The sequence below is a fragment of the Aegilops tauschii genome, chromosome 7 (genome assembly GCF_002575655.3).
Source record: "Aegilops tauschii subsp. strangulata cultivar AL8/78 chromosome 7, Aet v6.0, whole genome shotgun sequence".
In the NCBI taxonomy this organism is placed as follows: domain Eukaryota; kingdom Viridiplantae; phylum Streptophyta; class Magnoliopsida; order Poales; family Poaceae; genus Aegilops; species Aegilops tauschii.
Window position 1 is genome coordinate 565,865,418 of NC_053041.3, and position 25,486 is coordinate 565,890,903.

Below are 25,486 nucleotides of genomic sequence, written 5' to 3' on the forward strand. Positions count from 1 at the left end.
TGATCTAAGAACTTTTGAGACGAGGCGGTAAGAATGATATCATCTACATAGAGAAAGTAAATAGGCAGTGTCAGAAGTTTGATGATACACAAAAAGAGAGGTGTCGGAGAGAGATGGAGTGAAGCCTATTGTTTGAATGAAGGAGGAGAAGCGTTGAAACCAAGCTCGTGGGGCCTGTTTAAGACCGTAGAGAGATTTTTGAAGAAGACATACATGAGTTGGAAAGGATGGATTTTCAAAACCCAGAGGTTGCTGGCAGTAGACAGTTTCTTGAAGGGAACCATGGAGGAAAGCATTTTTCACATCAAGTTGGTGAATGGGCCATGAAGAGGAGACAGCAACACTAAGAACGGTGCGAATGGTGCTAGGTTTAACAACAGGAGAGAAGGTTTCTTCGTAATCAATTCCTTGTTGCTGAGAAAAGCCACGACAAACCCACCTGGCTTTATATCGTGAGAGGCTCCCATCGGAGTGGAAATTTTGGCGAAAAATCCATTTGCCAGAAACAATATTTGTATTGGGAGGACGAGGAACAAGTTGCCAGGTGTTGTTTTGAAGTAAAGCATTATATTCTTCTTGCATGGCAGCGGCCCAATTGGGATCAAGTAGAGCAGTTTTGTAATTCTTTGGAAGAGAAGTGAGAGATACGGAGGTATGAAGGTTTAGGCGGTCTTGGGGTTGATGAAATCCTGATTTGGCCCTAGTACGCATGCGATGATCATTAATCGGGGCTGCTGTAGGAATAGCACGAGGGGGTAAGGTGAGTACTGGTGAGTCCGGCGCAGCGGAAGAGTCGGACGAAGGAGTAGGGCTGGGTGGTGGAGTGGGAGCAGGGCTGGGTGGTGGAGTGGGAGGAGGGGCCGGGGGTGTTGGGGAGGGAGCAGGGGTCGGGGGTGTTGGGGACGTCTCGGGTGGGGTGAGTGTATGGTTGGGATTGGCTATGGTGGGTGTTAATGGTGGTGGTGATAAGTTGTGTTCGGCAGGTAGGGGAGTATATAGTTGGAAAGGACGGGGAGAGGGGGTGTTTGCGGAGCTAGGGGTGTTGGATGGTGTAGTAGTGCGTTGTGAGAAAGGAAAAATGTGCTCAGCAAACGTGACATGACGAGAGACATGAACGTGTCCGGTGTGAAGGTCGAGACAGCGATAGCCTTTGTGCTCGTCAGAGAAGCCGAGAAAAGCACATGGGATAGAGCGTGGTGACAATTTATTTGCAGAAGTGGCATAGGCATTGGGAAAACAGAGACAGCCGAAAACACGAACCGCGGAGTAGGCGGGGTGGGAAAGAAAGAGGGAATAATAGGGAGTAGTGTTGGGTTTAGTTTTAGAAGGTCGAATATTTAGAAGGAAGGTGGCCATGTGTAGGGCTTCAGCCCAAAAGTTGGGAGGCATAGATGATTGAATGAGGAGAGTGCGAACTATATCATTGAGGGTGCGAAGAGAGCGTTCTGCTTTACCATTTTGAGGGGAGGTGTAGGGACATGAGAACCTAAGCAGGATGCCATGTTGTAAGAAGAAAGTACGATTTTTAATGTTATCAAACTCGCGACCATTGTCACATTGGATAAAGCGAATTGGGAGGAAGAAGTGAACAGACACATAGCGTTGAAAATTAAGGAAAAGAGAATGGACCTCGGATTTGTTGCGTAGAGGAAAAGTCCAGACAAAGTGGGTGAAATCATCTAGGATAACAAGGTAGTATTTAAAACCCGAAACACTTGCAATGGGAGAGGTCCATAAATCACAATGTATTAATTCAAAGGGATAAGTGCTACAAGAACTAGAGGAACTAAAGGGAAGACGCACATGTTTGCCTAATTGACAAGACTCGCAAAACACAGAATTATGAGAGTCCCTATTACATGGTATGGTAAATTCACTAAGCATAGAAGCTAAGACGGCGGGGTTGGGATGGCCCAAGCGACGATGCCAGAGATCGACGGAGGCCAGCATGGATGTTGGAGGGGTGGCGGCAGGAACTCCATTAAGAGAATAAAGATCACCGGAGCTATTGAAGCGAGCGATCTTGGCCTTGGTTAGGTAATCCTTCACAGATAGACCAAAAGGGTCAAATTCAGCCGAAACTAGATTGTCGCAAGTAAATTGGCGAACAGAGATAAGATTTTTAATGAGGGCGGGTGCAACTAGAACATCGCGAAGTAAAAGAGGTTTGGTGGAAGAGGGAAGTTGAGCCTGACCAACACAATATATAGGAATAGATGATCCATCTCCAAGGATAATGGAAGGGAAAGGAGATTTAGTGCAAGAAGATAACCAATTACTAGATGCAGACATATGACTAGAGGCCCCTGAATCAAAGATCCAATCCGTACCTGAGTTTCCTTGTGCACCAAAGTTATTCATGGCCTGGAGAAAGGCAGCTTGATCCCAGCTCGGCGTCGCAGGTGAGGGTGGCGTCGGAAGCAGTGCCGACGGATACGATGGTGAAGGCAGTAGGGCCGGCTGGGGAGTGTAGTAGGCATTGGCCGGCTGTGGTGGGGGTGGCGTCGGGAGCAGGGCCGGCTGAGGTGTGTAGTAGGCGCCGCCGTTGGTGCTGTAATGACCATAAGGAGCATACGTCGGGGCGGCGTGATAGGCATTGGCCGGCTGTCGGGGGTTGAGAACCCCGAGAGCACCAGTAGGCGGCCGAAGGCCGGGTTGCCAGGCACCTGAGTATGCCGGCGGAGCACCGAGGGTGGACGGAGCGGACCAGGGCATGGGCCATGCTTGAACAAGCCCCGTCCAAGGATCATGAGGAGGCCGCCATGCAACCGCAGATGGAGCACTGGTGGGTGGTGCAGGACTCGGTGCTGGTGATGTCGTAGGCGGAACCGAACGAGTCGGCGGCGGCCTGTAGATAGGGTTTTTGCCGCGGTAGTTCGGACTAGGACGCCAGCCTGGGGGCGGTTCAACAGATGACGATGCGGACGGCCCGGCGGCAGGAGCCGGCCTGGAAGGCGGCGCTGGTGTAGACGACAGAGGAGGACGAGCCGCAGCATGAAAGACCTTGGGGCGAGAGTCCTTGCGAGCTTGTGTTTCCGCCGCGAGTTGTAGCAAGGAACGTACTTCAGCGAAGGTAGGAGGGGGCCGTATCATCGGTATGAACGAGGCTTGCTTGTCAAAGTCTTCGCTGAGGCCGACAACGACAATATTGATTAGCTGTGAGTCGCTAACTGTATCGCCGAGTTCGCGGAGCTCATCGCCAATGGTTTTAACGCGCTGGCAGAACAGGTTCACCAGGGCGTCTCCTTGCACCATATTGCGAAGCTCGGTGTGGAGAGCGTTTTTCCGAGCGTCGGTGTTGCTTTGGAAGAGCTGACGGAGGGAGTGCCAGATGTTGGCAGCGGTGGCGCCGTCGTGATCGAGCATGTTGAAGATCTCGGTGGTGATGCGGGTGTAGAACCACTGGACGATCGCGAGATCGTCTTTCAACCATTGCGGATCGTCGGGGCAGGGAAGACAGTTGGCGGTGACATGCGAGCGTAGGTTGCAGCGGCCGAGGTGGAGATCGAAGAGATGTCTCCAATGGTAGTAGTTGTGGGCGGCGAGATCAAGAACTATGGGGATGTAGGGGCTGATGTCGGAGATTGTGTCAGCAAGAGATATTGGTGCGGCGAGGATGGGTGCAGGGTAGTTTTGTGGAGCTATGGTGAGGGCCGAGAGAGAAGCGGCCGCGGCGTTGGCAGCCTTGGCGATGAGTGCGGCCCGGCGCTCGAAGTAGCCGGGCGGCGGCGGCGGTGGCGTTGAAGGAGCCATACCCTAAACCCTGGGGCCGGTATCTGATACCATGAAAGCTGAATAAAATTGTTGCTTATTGATGATTTGGTGTGGCATACAAGAGTATATAAGAGGGTACAAACCGACTTGGGGTAGGGGTACAAAACTGACTTGGACTAGAAGTCGTATACCATAATGACTACTCTAACAATCACCTCATAGACTCCAGTACAAGTACAACCAATTAAAACATAAATAGTGCTGCTAAAAGGTTGAGATGGTGAGTACTAAGCATTCATTCAACACGACCTCGATTCTCCTCTACTGAAATGCCCATTGGTTCTCCCTGCGGATCTTCTCCTCCTCCTCTGGCAAGTAGTTATTCTTGATGTTGAAGAAATTACGGATCTCCTCTGGAGTTTTGCCACGAATCATGTCGGCAACAGTCTGGCAAGTCAGGTCCAACAAACCCTCGATCTTGAGGTAACTTGCAGCCTGAGAGGGGGCAAAAAGAACCATAGGGTGTCAGAGAGAAGCATTAGTCTATAATGGATATAGAACTATGACGCCCGGATAATTAAGCTACAGTAATTCTCTGCTAATGGTGCCACGTCACCACGGTTACTGTTGCTAATCTCGCATTAGTTCGAAACCGATTCAAATTCAAATTCAAAATCAAAATCAAATCAAACGGTAAAAGTTTTCAAACTTTAAAACTAAAAGGTTTGGGTTGTGCCAGATAATGCATAGGTGATTATGGTGATGAAACCAAACTTTTATGAAATGCTTAACTTCACTAAAATAATTTAAATAGTAGCAAACCTAATTATTTAAATGCCTTTACTAATTAATAAAGTATCAAACTAAATTATTTGGGGACTAGACTTTTTGTGACCGTGGACTAAACTGAAATACTAAATTAGATGCCAAGTATATATTTTACAAAAAACTAAAACAATAGGAAACAAAGATAAAACAGAATAAAATAAGGAAAATAAAACAAAACAAGAAATAATAATAAAAGAAAGGCCGAAACCCCCCTCTCCCTGGGCCTCTCGGCCCAACCGGCAGCCAGCCGGCCCACCCCGTTGCCCCTGGCCTATATGGCCTATTTCCCCACACCCGACCGAAACCCTAACTGCTACCCCCACTCCCCTCGATCCCTCACTCCCCTCGCTCCCCTCCCCCGTCTGGATCGGGGCAACCGCACCCCCGACCCCGTCAACGCCGATGCCGCGCGCCACCTCGCCGGCGCCCCGGTGACCACTGCCGTCGCCGGACCTTCCGTGCCTCTCCCTTGCGGGATCGGCCCGCTCGTCGCGCCGCCCGCGTCGTCCATCGCCCCTGGACAACGCCGCCACCACCACGACGCCGTCGACCGCCGGAGCACCACCAGCCACATCGCCGGAGCTGTCCCGCCGTCCTCTCCGTCGCCGGTGCCGCCTCGCCGGACCTCCCCACTCCTCCTCGAGCCCGCTTTGCTCAACTACAGGGCTCGGTGAGCCCCGTCCTCCCCTCCTCCTCTTTCCTCGTTCGGTCACCGCGGCCAGTATCGCCGCCCACGCGCCGGCCTTGCTGGCCTCGCCTACTGTCGCCACCCACGCCGCTCGCCCACTGTCGCCGCCCGCGTTCTGCCTCGGCTCCTCGTCGCCCGCTAGCGTCCGGTCGCGCTTGCCCCCTGCTCGCCATACCCTTGCCCCGCTAGCGCCCGTTGACGCTGGCGCATGCCCGTCGCTCGCCCCACCTTCCCCTGCACGCGCCCGCCTCGCCGCATAGCCGCGCCGCGGCCTAGCCGAGTGCCAGCGTCCCGCGCATGACCGCGCCCCTGCTCCCCTTGTCCCGCTCCGCCGCGGCCTCCCGCTGCCGCACACCGCCCGGTTAGCGCTGCTGTGCCGCTCCCCACGCCAGGCCCGCGCCTTCCCTGGCCGACGCCGTGGCCACCGGCCTCCCCCTGCTCCGGCGCCGCGCCGGATTTGCCCACCCCTGGGCGTGCGCCCGTCGCCTGCACGCCCGACCCGCTAGGCCTATGGGCCTTTGACATGTGGGGCCCATGCCCAGAACGTTTTAAAAACTAAATGAATAATAATAATAAATAAATAAAATATCAATCAATTAATTAATTAATTAACTCTGTTTAAATTAACTAATTAAGATTAATTAACCTAATAACTAGTTAACCTAATTAACTACTGTTAATTAGCTAAGCGGTCCCTAACAGGTGGGACCCACCTGTCAGGTTGACCAGGTCAACGGTCAACGTTGACTGCTGACGTCATGCTGAAATCATGCTGATGTCATAATTACCTTTTTCTAATTAAATTAATTCTGTTAATTCTAGAAAAAGATAAAAATCCTTTTTAAATTAATATAAAATGAACCGTAGCTCAGATGGAAAAACTTTGTACATGAAAGTTGCTCAGAACGACGAGACGAATCCGGATACACAGCCCGTTCGTCCGCCACACATCCCTAGCATAGCAAACACGCAACTTTCCCCCTCCGGTTCACCTGTACGAAAACGCGAAACACCGGGGATACTTTCCCGGATGTTTCCCCCCTTCGCCGGTATCGCCTCCTACCGCGTTAGGGCACGCCTAGCACTGTTTGTTGTCTTGTCATGCATCTGTTTGCATTGTATTCATTGTTTCTTCCCCCCTCTTCTCTCCGTTATACTACGAGACTGGCGCCGCTGCTGGTGCCCCGATCGACTACGTTGTTGACGACCCCTACTTGCCAGAGCAACCAGGCAAGCCCCCCCCCCTTGATCACCAGATATCGCCTATTCCTTCTCTCTACTGCTTGCATTAGAGTAGTGTAGCATGTTACTGCTTTCGGTTAATCCTATTCTGCTGCATAGCCTGTCATTGTTGCTACAATTGTTGATACCTTTACCTGCTATCCTAATGCTTAGTATAGGATGCTAGTGTTCCATCAGTGGCCCTACACTCTTGTCCGTCTGCCATGCTATACTACTGGGCCGTGATCACTTCGGCAGGTGATCACGGGCATATACTATATACTTTATACTGTTACATTACTTATGATACTGTTCGGAGATGGGGGCTGAAGGGGCAGGTGGCTCCATCCCGGTAGAGGTGGGCCTGGGTTCCCGACGGCCCTCGACTGATACTTTGTGGCGGAGCGACATGGCAGGTTGAGACCACCTAGGAGAGAGGTGGGCATGGCCCTGGTCGGCGTCCGCGGTTACTTCAAAATAACACGCTTAACGAGTTCTTGGTATTTGATCTGAGTCTGGCCATTTGGTCTATACGCACTAACCAACTACGCGGGAACAGTTATGGGCACTCGGCGTCGTGGTATCAGCCGAAGCCTTCATGACGTCAGCGACTCAGCGGCGCGTGCCGGATTGGACTGGAACGCCTGCTAGGCTAGGTCTGCTTCCGGCCGCATTCGCAACGTGCAGGTGTGCAATGGGCGATGGGCCCAGACCCCTGCGCCATAGGATTTAGACCGGCGTGCTGACCTCTCTGTTGTGCCTAGGTGGGGCTGCGACATGTTGATCTTCCGCGGCCGGGCATGACCCAGAAAAGTGTGTCCGGCCAAATGGGATCGAGCGTGTTGGGTTATGTGGTGCACCCCTGCAGGGAAGTTTATCTATTCGAATAGCCGTGATCTTCGGTAACAGGACGACTTGGAGTTGTACCTTGACCTTATGACAACTAGAACCGGATACTTAATAAAACACACCCTTCCAAGTGCCAGATACAACCCGGTGATCGCTCTCTAACGGGCCGACGAGGAGGGGATCGCTGGGTAGGATTATGCTATGCGATGCTATTTGGTGAACTTACCATCTACTCTCTCCTACATGCTGCAAGATGGAGGTGGCCAGAAGCGTAGTCTTCGACAGGATTAGCTATCCCCCTTTTATTCTGGCATTCTACAGTTCAGTCCACCGATATGGCCCTTTACACATATACTCATGCATATGTAGTGTAGATCCTTGCTTGCGAGTACTTTGGATGAGTACTCACGGTTGCTTTTCTCCCTCTTTTCCCCCTTTCCATTCTACCTGGTTGTCGCAACCAGATGCTGGAGCCCAGGAGCCAGACGCCACGTCGACGACGACTCTTACTACACCGGAGGTGCCTACTACTACGTGCAGGCCGCTGACGACGACCAGGAGTAGTTTAGGAGGATCCCAGGCAGGAGGCCTGCGCCTCTTTCGATCTGTATCCCAGTTTGTGCTAGCCTTCTTAAGGCAAACTTGTTTAACTTATGTCTGTACTCAGATATTGTTGCTTCCGCTGACTCGTCTATGATCGAGCAATTGTATTCGAGCCCTCGAGGCCCCTGGCTTGTATTATGATGCTTGTATGACTTATTTTATTTTTAGAGTTGTGTTGTGATATCTTCCCGTGAGTCCCTGATCTTGATCGTACACGTTTGGTGTATGATTAGTGTACGATTGAATCGGGGGCATCACAAGAACATGGCTGTGCGGCTTATGGGCCCACGTCGCCATTGGGTGGTATTAGGATCTTTTATTCCTCGATCTATACTCTGGGACTCTGATCTCTCTTCTATTCGGGTTAAATGATTTTACTAACGCCGACTCTAGGTTCTCGTAACTACTTCCACCCGGAGAGCCCCTTACTCCAGATGATTACTTGGTCCACTGAAGGATTTCGAAGATACTCTCCGATGTTCTCTCGAGACTTTGAGCTTGTTGCTTTTGCAATTCGCTACCACCGAAACATCCCTATGGATAAATACTTACACCTATCGTTCTTACTTTTATTCCCAGTTGATCTTGTTATTCCAAGATACCCCGAAATTCTCTCTAATGTTCCGAGAATACTTTGTGCCTACTGCCTTGCAGTTCTTGCCACATGAATATCCCTACGGATAATTTCTCGCACTCACCGAGTATCCACTCATCCCCAGTTGATTCATGTATGTCACCAATCTTCGAAATACCATTCAATCTTCCGAAAATCCTCAGGAGCCTATTGCTCTTGAAATTCTTACTTGCTTGCATTATGGTTAACCCCATAAGTCTAGTAATCTTATTGGCATCCTTTGTCATTATCATTTTGAGTCCGTTGATTCAATAAGTTGCGAATGTTCACCATCATCAGTCGAATCCTAGGATTATCCTTCTGGCTCAGACGTCATTTGGATATGAGCTGGTTCTTGACCAATCAATGCCTTGATCGGTTGTGCTTCTAAGTCTATTGAACTTATTCATTTTCGATCAGAACGATTGCTTCTGATCCCTTGATCTAGAAATCTTAATTCCTTTGCCTTTGAGCTTTGATGTAGTTAGTTGTTTCTATAATTAAATACCTTTGCATTGTTTCTTCCATTGGTGGTGTGCAAATGCTCACATCAACTCCGTTATGGACCGTTAGATCCTTTGTTGAATTTTCATCCGACAGTGTCCTTTGTACACAAAAACCTTGAGAAGTTCTTTCCCTGATACATAATGTCATTGCTAAATCCTATTCTTTGATATGGCCAACGATGCTCTGCTTTCGAGCTTGAGTTATTTACTTCTGAACTTTGTAGTATATGTTTCTAAGATGCCCCGATGGGTTGAGCCTATACCTTCCCTAAAACCGTATGCACCCGAAAGTTTACACAAGTCATACCATTCTGGTGTTTTACCAGATAATTTTCTGCTCTACAACTTCTTCGAAGACGAGAAGTAAATGATAGGTTAGGCATTGAAGAAGTGGGAGTCGACCTTGAACTTTGTGTTCATGCCCATGGACCCGATGTGGAACTTAACATGAAAGCTTCTTGTAATAATAATTTTCCCTTGTTTTAAAATCATCTTGTATTTTGTTTTGGTCCTTTGCAATCGTGGTTTTGGCCATGATTGTTCTTCTTTGATCCCATTTCGCGGACAAGTTTAAGCACTTGTCTTCTACGGAGCAATACCCCAGTCCAACCTCTACTTTGATCTGTCGCCGAGTATTACCCCCTGGTATCTCGAGATTATCAGGAGCAACATAACTTCTTATGAGTTCTTCATCAAATAATATTCTTGACGATTCCATTTTTCCAACGGGTTCTGAGTTGTTAGAACCCCTGAAGGACACCGACAACTGAATCGAGTCCGCACTGCGATTCAACAACTCTTGGTAACCTTCATTACTTACGAGTTTGAACTCGATCATGTCATTCCTAGCCTACTCGGCTACATCATTATCGTGCTGATTTTAACTGTGCTACCTGGTCCTTAATCACGGAGCACAACCTTCGACGGTGAGCTAATCTTACGTCGATCTTCCTCGTCATATCATTCCTCCTTGAACAGCAAACTTGATTTCGAGTTTGTGTCTTACCCAGGGTTCCAATAACCTTTCGCTTCATCATTCCTTTAACTTGATGTCATCGCCGATCGATTACATCTTCATGGACTCTCTCGACAAATGTGTCGTGATCATCATGAGCATTCTGAGTCCTTCCAGAATATCAATTGAATTCATGATGAGAAAGACCATCCTTTCCCTCGATGATTTGTGTTATCATCGGCCACTTTACTGCCTTCCCTCCAACACAAACTTGTTCGTGTTTCGTGTTATACCTTAGGATCCTTGCTATCCAGCATTTGTTCTTTACCTTGGAGTATTACCATCTTTTATGTAAAGAATGTCGTGAGAATTTCACCACCTCTTAAGAATTCTTGATATAGTAATACTTCTCGCCATCTCCATTCATATTTTGGTCCCCGTGTTGTTTCTAACCGGGATACCAGCCATTTAACTATGATGTGTGAAGTCAAAACTTCTAGCAACCCTATTGCTTGTAAGTTAATGAACGTTAGTTACGTTCTTTGTGTATTGGATATCGTATCACCCTTCTAACATTGATCTTGCTACCAAAGCCCATATTTCGGGTGCACCTTTCAATCAATGTTTGATTGTGTATGTTTTCCTCGAGCATACATCATTATATCATTTGATTTGACGAATGTTATCTCCTTGTTCACATAAGTGTGGAAAACCATCTTTTGGAAATCTCGATGAATTGTCCTTAGCCCATCAGCCACCTCCTTGTCCTCTCCTTGGGTTAATGATGAACTCTTGTTAACGGAAATCACTTCATAGTTCATTTCCTGAGAATCTTACAGTGTCATCCCGTCAATTTGTCTGGCACCTTTTCTTCTCAGGCATCCTGAGTCTGAGGTTTCCTAACACCGATCAGATCTGAATCTCAGTCAGCTATGATGGTTGGAGCATATTTTCAAGAGTTATAACATTGGTCTTTATATGACCCGGTAAGGTGATGTCATGCCTAGCACACTTGACCGGAGGACCTATTGTTATAGTTCTTCCTTTCAGCAAGGTTATCCATTCTTCCATGAGGAAATTGTAAAACTTATTCTACAAGTTGTTCCTAATGGATACTTTGTATCCAAAGTCCGACCTTTGCTTGAAGACCATGCCAATGCTATCTCGAAGCATGTCTGTGGTACTCCGATTTTTTTTCAAGAACATTTGAAGCCCAATGCTAAATGATTCTTGCTCAATTATCCAAACACCGTTGTATGGGTAGTGTCATGAAATTTCTCTCCCCTACCTAAAGATTTTTCTACATTATATCCTGTCATGGATATCATGCTCAGCTTGTCCTTGGGAAGGATATACCCTTGAAATATGTGTTTAAGCACATTTTCCTTTCCATTGTTCTATTTAATCTGATGATCACCCTTTTCCTTTCCATTATTTTATTTAATCTTTCTTGTGATCTATATGATCTAAGCAGTAATAATTCACTGCTTATGTAAACACCTCGGTGTACTACTCTATCAATAAGACCCTGTTACTATTGTTGATGACATTCCGATAGCCACCGATGGACGAGAACCTTGCCTATTGGTCTGCCTCGTTCAACGAGCAGGAAAATGGTTCTCTTCGTCCCTCGCCCATGGTACCAACGTTGTTGCCAACATAGCTGGCAGGCTACCCTCTGACATGCCTTGCTATCATGACCGTGCAACATGTCAGCCCCCTTCCTAATTTTAACCCACATTGTGGGCCCATAACCCACAGTTCCACAGGATCGAAACCTGACTCTCATGTACATCCCTGTTCGAAGTTATCCCTTGCGCTTCGTTTCGTATGTAATTTGCGAGCCACCTTCCTAGTGATCAATTCTGGTATCAGACACAATACTTATTCCTGTTGCTCTGAACCCCTTTCACACTCTGTTTCAGGCAATGAACGATTGCCTATCCGCTCGAAACTTCTTATTGCACTGTCCTACTTTTCTCTCGATGTGTTTCATTTGTTCAACTCGAGAGATACTCATATGTTCATTCGTGGGATAACCCCCGGTGATTACCCCTGGTAGCGTTCTATCGTTGTCAAGCTGCCCCTTTCCTATTCGTAAGTACGATGGAGATCCTTAAGAAAGGATGTCGGCTTCATCATGATGACCTGAAGCAGAGAAGTGAAGACATCAACATAGTGGATAGACCTCTTCAAGAAGCTCAACCAAGACGAGAAGATCCGTTAGAATATCGTAACCAGGCCTTTCCCCCTTACTCCCCTTCTTAAAATCTCGGAACGAGATTTCTTGTAGTGGAGGAGAATTGTGACGCCCGGATAATTAAGCTACAGTAATTCTCTGCTAATGGTGCCACGTCACCACAGTTACTGTTGCTAATCTCGCATTAGTTCGAAACCGATTCAAATTCAAATTCAAAATCAAAATCAAATCAAACGGTAAAAGTTTTCAAACTTTAAAACTAAAATGTTTGGGTTGTGCCAGATAATGCATAGGTGATTATGGTGGTGAAACCAAACTTTTATGAAATGCTTAACTGCACTAAAATAATTTAAATAGTAGCAAACCTAATTATTTAAATGCCTTTACTAATTAATAAAGTATCAAACTAAATTATTTGGGGACTAGACTTTTTGTGACAGTGGACTAAACTGAAATACTAAATTAGATGCCAAGTATATGTTTTACAAAAAACTAAAACAATAGGAAACAAAGATAAAACAGAATAAAATAAAGAAAATAAAACAAAACAAGAAATAATAATAAAAGAAAGGCCGAAACCCCCCTCTCCCTGGGCCTCTCGGCCCAACCGGCAGCCAGCTGGCCCACCCCATTGCCCCTGGTCTATATGGCCTATTTTCCCACACCCGACCGAAACCCTAACTGCTACCCCCACTCCCCTCGATCCCCCACTCCCCTCGCTCCCCTCCCCCGTCTGGATCGGGGCAACCGCACCCCCGACCCCGTCAACGCCGATGCCGCGCGCCACCTCGCCGGCGCCCCGGTGACCACTGCCGTCACCGGACCTTCCGTGCCTCTCCCTTGTGGGATCGGCCCGCTCGTCGCGCCGCCCGCGTCGCCCATAGCCCCTGGACAACGCCGCCACAACCACGACGCCGTCGACCGCCGGAGCACCACCAGCCACATCGCCGGAGCTGTCCCGCCGTCCTCTCCGTCGCCGGTGCCGCCTCGCCGGACCTCCCCGACTCCTCCTCGAGCCCGCTTTGCTAGACTACAGGGCTCGGTGAGCCCCGTCCTCCCCTCCTCCTCTTTCCTTGTTCGGTCAGCGCGGCAAGTACCGCCGCCCGGGCGCCCACGCGCCGGCCTCGCCTACTGTCGCCACCCACGCCGCTCGCCCGCTGTCGCCGCCCGCGTTCTGCCTCGGCTCCTCGTCGCCCGCTAGGGTCCGGTCGCGCTTGCCCCCTGCTCGCCATACCCTTGCCCCGCTAGCGCCCGTTGACGCTAGCGCATGCCCGTCGCTCGCCCCACCTTCCCCTGCACGCGCCCGCCTCACCGCATAGCCGCACCGCGGCCTGGCCGAGTGCCAGCGCCCCGCGCATGACCGCGCCCCCTGCTCCCCTTGTCCCGCTCCGCCGTGACCTCCCGCTGCCGCACGCCGCCCGGTTAGCGCTGCTGTGCCGCTCCCCACGCGAGGCCCGCACCTTCCCTGGCCGACGCCGTGGCCACTGGCCTCCCCCTACTCCGGCGCCGCGCCGGATTTGCCCGCCCCTGGGTGTGCGCCCATTCGGGCTGGCGCCCGTCGCCTGCACGCCCGACCCGCTAGGCCTATGGGCTTTTGACATGTGGGGCCCATGCCCAGAACGTTTTAAATAAAAAAGAATTAAAAATAATAATAAATAAATAAAATCAATTAATTAATTAACTTAATTAATTCTGTTTAAAGTAACTAATTAAGATTAATTAACCTAATAACTAGTTAACCTAATTAACTACTGTTAACTAGCTAAGCAGTCCCTAACAGGTGGGACCCACCTGTCAGGTTGACCAGGTCAACGTTCAACGTTGACTGCTGACGTCATGCTGACATCAAGCTGACGTCATAATTGCCTTTTTTAATTAAATTAATTCTGTTAATTCTAGAAAAAGATAAAATCCTTTTTAAATTAATATAAAATGAACCGTAGCTCGGATGGAAAAACTTTGTACATGAAAGTTGCTCAGAACGACGAGACGAATCCGGATACGCAGCCCGTTCATCCGCCACACATCCCTAGCATAGCAAACACGCAACTTTCCCCCTCCAGTTCACCTGTCCGAAAACGCAAAACACCGGGGATACTTTCCCGGATGTTTCCCCCCTTCGCCGGTATCGCCTCCTACCGCGTTAGGGCACGCCTAGCACTGTTTGTTGTCTTGTCATGCATCGTTATGCATCTGTTTGCATTGTATTCATTGTTCTTCCCCCCTCTTCTCTCCGTTAGACTACGAGACTGACGCCGCTGCTGGTGCCCCGATCGACTACGTTGTTGACGAACCCTACTTGCCAGAGCAACCAGGAAAGCCCCCCCCTTGATCACCAGATATCGCCTATTCCTTCTCTCTACTGCTTGCATTAGAGTAGTGTAGCATGTTACTGCTTTCGGTTAATCCTATTCTGCTGCATAGCCTGTCATTGTTGCTACAATTGTTGATACCTTTACCTGCTATCCTAATGCTTAGTATAGGATGCTAGTGTTCCATCAGTGGCCCTACACTCTTGTCCGTCTGCCATGCTATACTACTGGGCCATGATCACTTCAGGAGGTGATCACGGGCATATACTATATACTTTATACTGTTACATTACTTATGATACTATTCGGAGATGGGGGCTGAAGGGGCAGGTGGCTCCATCCCGGTAGAGGTGGGCCTGGGTTCCCGACGGCCCTCGACTGATACTTTGTGGCCGAGCGACAGGGCAGGTTGAGACCACCTAGGAGAGAGGTGGGCCTGGCCCTGGTCGGCATCCGCGGTTACTTCAAAATAACACGCTTAACGAGTTCTTGGTATTTGATCTGAGTCTGGCCATTTGGTCTATACGCACTACGCGGGAACAGTTATGGGCACTCGGCGTCGTGGTATCAGTCGAAGCCTTCGTGACGGCAGCGACTGAGCGGCGCGCGCGGGATTGGACTGGAACGCCTGCTAGGCTAGGTCTGCTTCCGGCCGTGTTCGCAACATGCAGGTGTGCAATGGGCGATGGGCCCAGACCCCTGCGCCATAGGATTTAGACCGGTGTGCTGACCTCTCTATTGTGCCTAGGTGGGGTTGCGACGTGTTGATCTTCCGCGGCCGGGCCTGACCCTGAAAAGTGTGTCCGGCCAAATGGGATCGAGCGTGTTGGGTTATGTGGTGCACCCCTGCAGGGAAGTTTATCTATTCGAATAGCCGTGATCTTCGGTAACAGGACGACTTGGAGTTGTACCTTGACCTTATGACAACTAGAACCGGATACTTAATAAAACACACCCTTCCAAGTGCCAGATACAACCCGGTGATCGCTCTCTAACGGGGCGGCGAGGACGGGATCGCCGGGTAGGATTATGCTATGCGATGCTTCTTGGTGAACTTACCATATACTCTCTCCTACATGCTGCAAGATGGAGGTGGCCAGAAGCGTAGTCTTCGACAGGATTAGCTATCCCCCTTTTATTATGGCATTCTACAGTTCAGTCCACCGATATGGCCCTTTACACATATACTCATGCATATGTAGTGTAGATCCTTGCTTGCGAGTACTTTGGATGAGTACTCACGGTTGCTTTTCTCCCTCTTTTCCCCCTTTCCATTCTACCTGGTTGTCGCAACCAGATGCTGGAGCCCAGGAGCCAGACGCCACCGTCGACGATGACTCTTACTACACCGGAGGCCTACTACTACGTGCAGGCCGCTGACGACGACCAGGAGTAGTTTAGGAGGATCCCAGGCAGGAGGCCTGCGCCTCTTTCGATCTGTATCCCAGTTTGTGCTAGCCTTCTTAAGGCAAACTTGTTTAACTTATGTCTGTACTCAGATAATGTTGCTTCCCCTGCCTCGTCTATGATCGAGCAATTGTATTCGAGCCCTCGAGGCCCCTGGCTTGTATTATGATGCTTGTATGATTTATTTTATTTTTAGAGTTTTGTTGTGATATTTTCCCGTGAGTCCCTGATCTTGATCGTACACGTTTGCGTGTATGATTAGTGTACGATTGAATCGGGGGCGTCACAAGAACATGGATAATTAGATAGATTGTCCTGCATTAAGATGTGTTACAAGCCAATAAAACACAAAACAGCACATGAAGTCACCTATCGTGCGAGAGAGAAGCATTAATATATGTAGCATAAGCATAAAAACCATATATTGTTATGAGTAGTCTGATGTTTCCGCACGTTAATAATATACAATTTGTTGGCACAATGATAGTGCATCTAGTAAGTTCACACTGATCATAATAAAGCTTCCTAGGATACGCATAACAATGATATACACATGTCAGTGAAACATATCAGACCACAAGATGATGCTCTAACCTATTTACTAGGATTTTGTATGGCCGGCCAATGTGTACTTCGCTAATAAAGCACAATCATGTATAATCTAAACCTAATCTAGTCCATTCGAATCGAATTGAATCTACCTTGATGGTTGTATGAGGAGTCCGTCCAATCTAATATAAATATTAGCAAGACCCGCAAGCCCAATCTAGATCCGAGTGCCAGAAGGGGAACATGAAAAAAAGTAGATCTGGAAAAAGAAAACGGTCGAATCAAAGGATATAATACCTGGATGAGGCCGAAGAGGGTGGCATGGTTAACCTTGATGAATTTTGCGTCCCAGATCTTGAGGTCTTCGGCCAGGGCGGCGGGAGCCACGGTGTTAGACGCAACGGCACCGGGGGATCGAGTGGCGACGTTGCCTGGCTTGGCCAGGACATGTTTGTTGCAGTACTCGATGACCTTGGAGAGGATCTCGGAGTTGATGTTGGGGATCGGGATGGCTTTGTCAGCGCCGTCATCCTCAATCATGTGGCGGATGGTCTGCGACTCCATGGCGACCACCTCCTCCACCTCAAACTCCTTGCCGTCGGACGACTTGAGCATGATCATCTTCTTCTCGCCTGCGTTCGAGGTTGCCATCACTGCTGGATCCGGGATTGGGGTAGGGCGGATGAATTTTGGATTGGGGAAGCCCTAGAAACGCAGCGGCGACCGCAGAAGGAGAGGAAAGATTTGGTTGCTGCGGGGTGGGGCGAGCTAGGATCCGGGGGAATTTATTTATTGAGGCGGGGCAACGCGTGATTGGAAATCTATGGATCGTACATCACAAGGAAACGAAGCCAAGTATTACCATACCAAATCGGATCAAATTTGGATAGAATTTATTTCATGAGATACGAAGGAGCAGGGGTCCGAGCACACTTTCGACCGTCCGACTATATGTAGCGCACACAAGGCTAGAGGTGGTACTTTTACAAAAAGAATGCCACCACTCCGCTATTGGCTTTTGCACAAAACCCCTTTGTCTGTAACATGCAACCCCATCCCTCCCCGGCCACCTCCAGCCAGCCATGGATCCCGATCTAGCATGGAGGTGTCACAGCCTTAGAATATTGCCAGCAAATAGTTGCATCTAGAATACCATTGCATCATGTTTAAATACAAGAAAATGGAATTGATGGAATTTTTCAAAACCTAAAATTAAATAAAAGGGAAAAGCACCCTAAAATGCATTTAGTGATTCCATAAATTCCTTCATTGATGTTTGTTCATTTGGACAAGGGTTTTGATCCAATCCAAAAATAGTGAACATTTTCAAGGAATTAATTGGGCTATGAATTTAAATAAATATTCTATTTCAGTTTAGATTTATATTCATAAAAATTAGAATATAAATTCAAAATGCCTTGAAATAATTAATGTGCATTTGACTAGGTCCATTGTGGCAACATATATATTTCAGAGAAGTTTGGCACTGGTTTTGAATCTTGTTTGATTTTAAATCAGTGGCAAGGATTCAAATAAAAACCAAAAGCAAAAAACATAAGAGAAAAGGAAAGAAGAAACCTGGCTTATCTGGCCCAGCAACCGGTCCAGTCCACAAGAGCGCAGGCCCTGCTGCTAGGAAGACGGCAACATGACTGCCGGGAGGTCCTACTCGGCGCCTTAAGCGCCCCCGAAGCGAACTGGCGCTCACAGAAGAACTAGTGGGCCGGCCCGTAGCGCACATAAATGCTGTACCACAAAAACCAACAAAAAAATGGCGTGCGTCGGCCGGGAGCCGCACCTCTCGCGCAAGAGAATGGATACCACTGGACTAGTCGCCCACTAGTGATTAATTGCAAAGCGTACGACTTAAGAACTATTCTAGCGGCGCTAATTGGAAGAAAACAAGTACACTAATATGGGAAAAAGTTTCACCAATTGACAGGTCTGGAAAGTTGACCATTGACTGTTCAAAAAATATATGTAAGTTTTTTGAAAAATTAGGAATTTAAAAATCGTTCACTGGTTACAAAAAGTTGATGAATTTAAAAGAAAAAAACTCACAAAAAGGGAAAAGGTTCATTGATCTTCAATAAAAGTTTAGAAAATTTGAAAAAAGCTCATTCGATTTGAAAATAGTTCATCGATTATGAAAAAAAGTTCATCGATTCTAAAAAAAAGTTCATCGAATTTGAAAAAAGTTCATCATAATTGAAAAAGTTCATCGAATCTAAAAAAAATCATTGAATCTAAAAAAGTTCATCGAATTTGGAAAAATTTCATCGAATCTGAAGAAAGTTCATCAATTTTGAAAAAAGTTCAGCGGATTGACAAAAAGTCCATCGAATTATAAAAAAGTTCATCGAATCTAAAATAAAGTTCATCAAATTTGAAAAAAGTTCATCATAATTGAAAAAAGTTCATCGAATCTGAAAAAAAGTTCAGCGGATTGACAAAAAGTTCATCAAATTTGTAAACAGTACATGAAAATTGAAAAATGAAAAGAAAAAAGAAAAAAACAGAAAACAGAAAAAGAAAAAAGAAGAAGAAAAGAATAAAAGAATGGAAACGTTGCTTCTTAGCATGTCCGGCTTGGTTGCGGGTTGGTAAGCGTGCGTGGTAAAATGTGAGCGGTTCTAGTTTGATTCACCAGGAGCGCATTGTTTTTGCGATTTAACAAATAAGAAGAAAACTCGTCTGGCACTGCTGCTACAGTGCTATTGCAACATTGGGATGTTTTTAAATTACATTTTTTTCCTCATATGATCACAAAAGCAATGCTAGTTAGTTGTACTTGTACAAACAAATGCTCTCCAGATTCACATCCTCCTAGTTACATATCTTGTACCTGTACCACATTTTACTACAGGAATTAATAGATGATGAATGGTACTGATGCTTTCTACTCTTTGATTTCTGATTATCTTTTGGACAAACTGATTTATTTTTCTGATGATCAGATTTTGGGCAGGCTCCTTGTGCTGTAAATTCTACTCCCTCCGTCCCATAATATAAGAGCGTTTCTGACACTACACTAGTGTAAAAAACACTCTTATATTATGCGACAGAGGGAGTATCTATCTGTGGACATGGAAAATTGGAAAGTATATACTTTGTTAACGAGCAGCCTGAGTGTACTACCTCAAGAGTCAAGACAGAAACCAAGCACTCGCAGATTCTATCTTTATGTATGTATCTGTACTGCCTGATCACTAGTAAATTGGAGGGAGCGTTGGTGACGACTTTAGTTTGTACTGCCTGATCACTAGTAATTAATGAATGAAGGATCTGTTTATTTAGTGTTCTTGATCTCATCTGATGTACTACATTTTCGTAATACAAACAAATAGAATCGTGTCGTTTTGCTTAGAAAATATAGGAACGAAAAAAGAACTTCTGAAACTCTCAAGCTCTCCCTTCCTTGGCCTCCGCCGCCGCACCTGTGTCTGTCCCTTCCGCACGCAGCGGCAGCGGCGACAGCAGCGGCGGAGATGGCAGCAGCACTCAGCAGCGGCAGGCAGCAGCAGCAACAGCGGCGACAGCAGTAGTCACGATACAGAGAAGAGAAAGAGTGAAGAAAAAGCTGACATGTTGGCCCCACCCGGTCATAACGGTCAACTTAACTGTTTACGTAACGGTGTTTACTTTTTTTGCCACGTGGAACTGACGAGCGGGCCCTCCATGTCATAAACTGACTTCTGAAACTCTCTAGAACATGAAGCATGAAGCAATATTGGCTGCATATGTACAGTTTCTGGGAATGGGCTTGATTTCTAAAACTCTCTGCAACTTGATCTGCATTTATTTATTACAACAGTAATGCAACATAGATACCTCTGAGAACAACTACTAACTGAAATGATACAAAAAACCTTTACTAGTGCAGGATCATGTCTTGTACTAGCTTGTCTATGCAACGCTGCTCTGAACTTCTTGAGTCGAGACTTCTCTTTATGTTTTGTGATCCCTATAAACTTTAGGTGCGCATCTCTTGAGTCGAGAAAAGATGAAATGTCATACAATGGATGAGTAAAATTCGACAAAACGATATATAGTAAGATGTTACAAACACTGTCAAAGAGTTACATATGAGTTGTTAGCAAGATTGGCGAGAGGCCACGGAGTACCTCGGCTAGAAGTCCGGATGGTAAAGCCACCTGGCAGAATTACAACGTTCCCGCCATGTCGGACGATTATAACAATGCATTAAATAGTGTCCTGTCCTTACTACACCATCGTCAATACTATATGAACCTCCCTGTCCTTATAGAGTACACCTTGTCATCAGGCAACTCTTCTTCAGTTGTAGGGCTATAATAGTAGATGTGATTTCTCTTTATACCATGATGCCCACCAACCGGCACATGTACTGCTCTGGACAAACCCAAGAATAATGCATACTCGCCGAAATTCGTCACGTGTGCCCACTTCTGCTTGTGAGCCTTGCCATTAGCTTGATTTGAATACCCTGAAGAAATACTTTTCGTCGCTCAACCATCGTTCCCTCGCCGCAATCAACAACTCGCCATGCAACTCCACGATGTAAGCGTCGTAGTACATGGGGTTGTAACAACTCCAGTCATGCGATTGGATGGGTAAGGGTGGCTAGCCATGACCTCCGACGTTCTGTCTTCCTTAATAACGATTTCAATCTTGACGAGTATTTCAGAGAGCATTGTGAGGCCATAGAGCTCACCGTCGTACAAGGCGATGTCCCAGAACGAGTTCCCACGTCAAAGATGTGCAGACCATCTGCCGTCCCGGCAACCTACTCTGCACACAGCAATACTATTACCTTCATGTGTAATGGCGGCGAGAACGCAGCCATCGGAGGAGGCTGGGTCTTCGGAGAAGATGATTTTCTTGATGTTGTGAGGGCCTTTGACCGTGGGTATAGAAGCAATCATCTTCTGGTTGGCGGTGAGCGGCACCTCGACGCCGGAGAAGAGATTTACAATCACGAGCTGGTGGTCATCCTTGGCGGCGATCCAGCCGCCATGGTGGGAACCGACGAACCGCTTCCTGACCGCCTTGCCCGGGACGCGTAGGACCCAACTGTCGCAGGGGCCGCACATGTGCTTCTTCTTGCTACGTCCATATGGCGAGAGTATGAGAGCTGGGACGGCCGGCTGCGCCGGGAGCCGCGACGCCGCGTCGTGCCATGGCCTGCAGACGGCGGCGAGGCGCACGCGGTCGCGCGGGGAGGAGATCCTGCGGCGAACCATGCCGACGAGGTCGTCGGGAAGGTTGTGCCATCCCGTCGCCGACGAAGACGACGACTCGGTGTTGCCATCGCTCGCGTTCGCTTGCGCCGTCAATATCTCTCGAACTCCAGATCCGTACGAGCCCCGATCTCCTCTCTGTTCGTTGCGGATCTGCGGCCATTTATCGGCGCTGGTCTTCAACGGCCCAGCTTGGCCTGTACGCATAGAAGCAAGCCCGTGAGGTCCCTATGCTTGGACGAATATAAAAACGGATTTGCTATTTTACATCTAGATGTGAAATAGTTATCTCACATCTAAATCTTCCATCGTTTGATTGTTTGTCTTTAAAATTCGTACGGGGTTGATCCTGTGGTTACCCGCGTCGTATTTGTCTTGCTGATCTAGCACACCGATATTGGCGGGCCGTTAATCGTTTTGTTTACCTCGTCCGTGTCTCAAGTCTCTGCCCGTCCTGTATGTAAATCTCAGGCAGCTTTTGGTCAGCCGTTTGTTTGTCACGTGCAGCCGCTTACCGTTGGTTCGTTGGCCCCTTCTTCCGTTTTTCTTGCCGGCCTGCTATCGTGGGTCTTTTTTTTTTGATTTGAGGATCGTTGCTTGTATTTTCTGGATCGTGGAGAATAGGAAGACTTAACGGACACCATATACAAAGGATCTGGTGTTAGCTTATGCTCACACTCACTCTCTATTTGGGCACTTTCTCTCCCTTCATCTGTCCCATTTTTTGAGCTGCTTTTTTTTTCCTTTTTGTTGTTATTCTCTTTTTTATTTTTTTTCCATTTTTCAAATTCATGATAGTTTAAGTACATGAACATTTTTTGAACTGTGTGACCACTTACTAAAATTCACAAAGTTTTAATTTGTGAACACTTATTTGAATTTACATTAAAAAAATATGAATAAGTGTGTGTGTGTGTGTTTTTGTTTGTTTGGGCCCGCGGTTACATGTCAACCATCGACTCACAATTAAGTGTGTGTGTGCGCGCACGTTTGTTGGTGCCCTCAGTTGCAAGCCGATCATCCACTCGCAACTAGGGGTGTGTGTATTTGTCAAGGGTCTCTAGTTGCATGCCAACCATCGACTTACAACTAGGGTCTGTGTGTGTGTTGTCGGTGCCCCCAGCTGCAGGTCGAGCATCGACTCGCAAGTAAGGGTGCTTTTGTGTGTTTGTCTAGAGTCCTCAGTTGCATGTCGATCATCGACTCGCGACTAGGGGTGTGTGTTTATTGAGGGTCCCCAGTTGCAAGCCGACCATCGACTCGCAACTAGAGGTGTATGTGTTTGCCGACGGTCCACAGCTGCATGTCCACCATCGACTCGCAACTAAGAGTGTGTGTGTGTGTGTGTGTGTGTGTGTGTGTGTGTGTGTGTGTGTGTGTGTGTGTGTGTGTGTGTGTGTTTGTAGAGGATCCCCAGCTGCATGTCGACCATCTACTCGCAACTAATGGTGTGTGTGTTTTGTTGTGGGCCCCAGTTGCAAGCGACCATCAACTCGCAACTAGGGGTGTGTGTATTTATCCTCGCCCCCAATCGCAAGCCGACAATCGACTCGCAACTAGGGGTGTGTGTGGGGGTTTGTCGAGGGTCCTCAGTTGCAAGTCGACCATCGACTCGCAACTAGGGGTGTGTGTGTTTGTCCGGGCCCCCAGTTGCAAGCGACCATCAACTCGCAACTAGGGGTGTGTATATTTATCCTGGCCCCCAGCTGCAAGCCGACAGTCGACTCGCAACTAGGGGTGTGTGTGGGTTTGTCGAGGGTCCCCAGTTGCAAGTCGACCATCGACTCGCAACTAGGGGTGTGTGTGTTTGTCCGGGCCCCCAGTTGCAAGACGACAGTCGACTCGCAACAAGGTGTGTGTGTGTGTGTGTTTGTTTGTCGGGGCGCCTAGTTGCAAGTCGACCATTCAACTCGCAACTAGGACGTGTGTGTGTGTGTGTGTGTGTGTGTGTGTGTGTGTGTGTGTGTGTGCATGTGCATGTGTTGTGTGTTTGTCACGGCCCAGTTGCAAGCCGACAGTCGACTCGCAACAAGGTGTATGTTTGTTTGTCGGGGCCCCCAGTTGCAAGCCGACCATCCAACTTGCAACTAGGGTGTGTGTGTGTGTGTTTTGTCACGGCCCCAGTTGCAAGCCGACCTTTGACTCGCAACCAGGTGTATTTGCGTGTTTGTCGATGTCCCTAGTTGCATGTCAACCATCGCAACTAAGGGCGTGCGTGTTTGTCTAAGGCTCCTAGTTGCAAGCCAACCATTGACTCGCAACTGGGGGGGAAGGGGAGGGGAGTGTCTTTCTATGGGTTTATCGACTCAACAACCAAGGGCGCGTGTGTTTTGTCGAGGGCCCCTCATTTGTAGGCCGACCATCGACTCAACAACTAAGGGTGTATGTGTGTGTTTTGCCAGGGGCCCCAGTTGCAAGCCGACCATTGACTCGCAACTGAGCTCGTAGTTTTGTAGTTGTCCCAGTTGCATGTCCATCCTCGGGTCACAAATGAGCTCGTAGTTGTCCTAGTTGCAAGTCCACCCCTGTATCCTACTGAGGACGTGTTTTTTCATCTCAGTTGCAAGTTCACGCTCGACTCGCAACTGGTCTTGGTTTTTGTTGTTGTCCCAGTTGCAAGTTCACCCTCGACACGCAAATGGTATCGTATTTTTGTGTAGTTGTCCGAATTGCAAGTCCACCCTTGACTCACAACTAGGATTGTAGTGTGTTTCATCCTAATTGCAACTCCACCCTTGACTTGCAGCTCGACCTACACATATATTAAATGCGCAACGAACAATGTTTTAATACTCTGTGATTTTTTTCTAAATAATGTTGTAAAATTTTAAACGCATGGTGAACATCTTTTTGAAACAAGTGATGAGCAATTAATTTGTGAGCTTTTTTCAGTTTCACGGACATTTGGAGTTTCATGACTTTTTTAAAATTTACAAATGCTTTTATTTTTTTTCAAAAATATTTTTTTGTAATTAAATACTAACATTTTTATGCGGAGAATTTACTAACATTTCGTTGTTTAGCACTTTTTTTCCCATTTAATTTGATTTGTTTTCTGTGTGAGGTGTTGTAGAACTAGGCCTTACTATATCTCTCTTTTTCGTGGGAGATGTTGACAACCAAAATGAGAAAAGCTAGACCTATCTAGGTACGATCACAAAAAAAAGAAAAGAAAAGGGACACTGCTCACTGTAGTAATGCCTAACAAGTAAGCAGAAAAAAAATAGCTGGACAACGACACATGCATGCAGTAGCAGTACAAGGCACGCACAAAATGCCACAGTGCGCGAAGACAAATCGCAGCTTGCTGCGCCCCGCCACAGGAAGGTCGCGGTGCGGCGTCACGATGTAAAATTTCCCGACAAACAAACAATATAAGAGATTGTTTAGTTATTAGTCAACAGAAGGTAATGTTATGTTAGATGTGAGATATTATCTCACATCTAGATGATATATAGTCAGACCCAAAACAGGAGGTCTCAGCTTACCTAGGCTCTTCTTTTTCTCAAAAAAAATATATATATATATATACCTAGGCTCTTCTGCCATATTGTACGCTGACATTTGTGACCCAACTCTACTGGAAACTTATGCTTGCAGCCTTGCAGGGAAGCTCTGTGCTTGGCCGATGATCTAGATTTGGACAATATTTGTCTTGCTTCTGATTGCCTCGGAATGATTTAGGATATTCATACAGAGGGATCACATGGTGCAATTATCGCGGAAAGTCAAGGGACGGATGATGAAGTTTCAGTCATGTAGATTCATCCATGAGAGTCGGAATCATAATTTTGAAGCTCATAATTTTGCTCAATATGCTTG

The 25,486-nt window shown here is 47.5% G+C and overlaps 2 protein-coding genes across 2 annotated transcripts; both read right to left on the bottom strand.

Moving 5' to 3' along the window:
* Positions 1-3,792: 3,792 nt before the first annotated feature.
* LOC109777916 (SKP1-like protein 1) lies at positions 3,793-17,387 on the bottom strand. The gene is made up of 2 exons (XM_020336479.4): positions 16,743-17,387; positions 3,793-4,209 (listed from the first exon to the last, which is right to left on the bottom strand). Exons 1-2 carry the CDS (start codon positions 17,094-17,096, stop codon positions 4,036-4,038), a joined length of 528 nt encoding a protein of 175 aa, XP_020192068.1. The 5' UTR covers positions 17,097-17,387; the 3' UTR covers positions 3,793-4,035.
* A 3,788-nt stretch (positions 17,388-21,175) lies between these two features.
* On the bottom strand, positions 21,176-21,871 carry LOC141027404 (uncharacterized). Its single transcript, XM_073504434.1, has one exon. The coding sequence runs from the start codon at positions 21,869-21,871 to the stop codon at positions 21,176-21,178; it is 696 nt and encodes a 231-aa protein (XP_073360535.1).
* Positions 21,872-25,486: the final 3,615 nt, after the last annotated feature.

Bases quoted from the DNA above. Each gene is read 5' to 3' on its own strand.
- LOC109777916 (XM_020336479.4), bottom strand. From the start codon at position 17,096: ATGGCAACCTCGAACGCAGGCGAGAAGAAGATGATCATGCTCAAGTCG. The intron at 4,210-16,742 runs GTATTATATCCT...GCCCCCTCTCAG, and splicing joins CCCTCTTCGGCCTCATCCAG to GCTGCAAGTTACCTCAAGAT.
- LOC141027404 (XM_073504434.1), bottom strand. From the start codon at position 21,871: ATGCGTACAGGCCAAGCTGGGCCGTTGAAGACCAGCGCCGATAAATGG.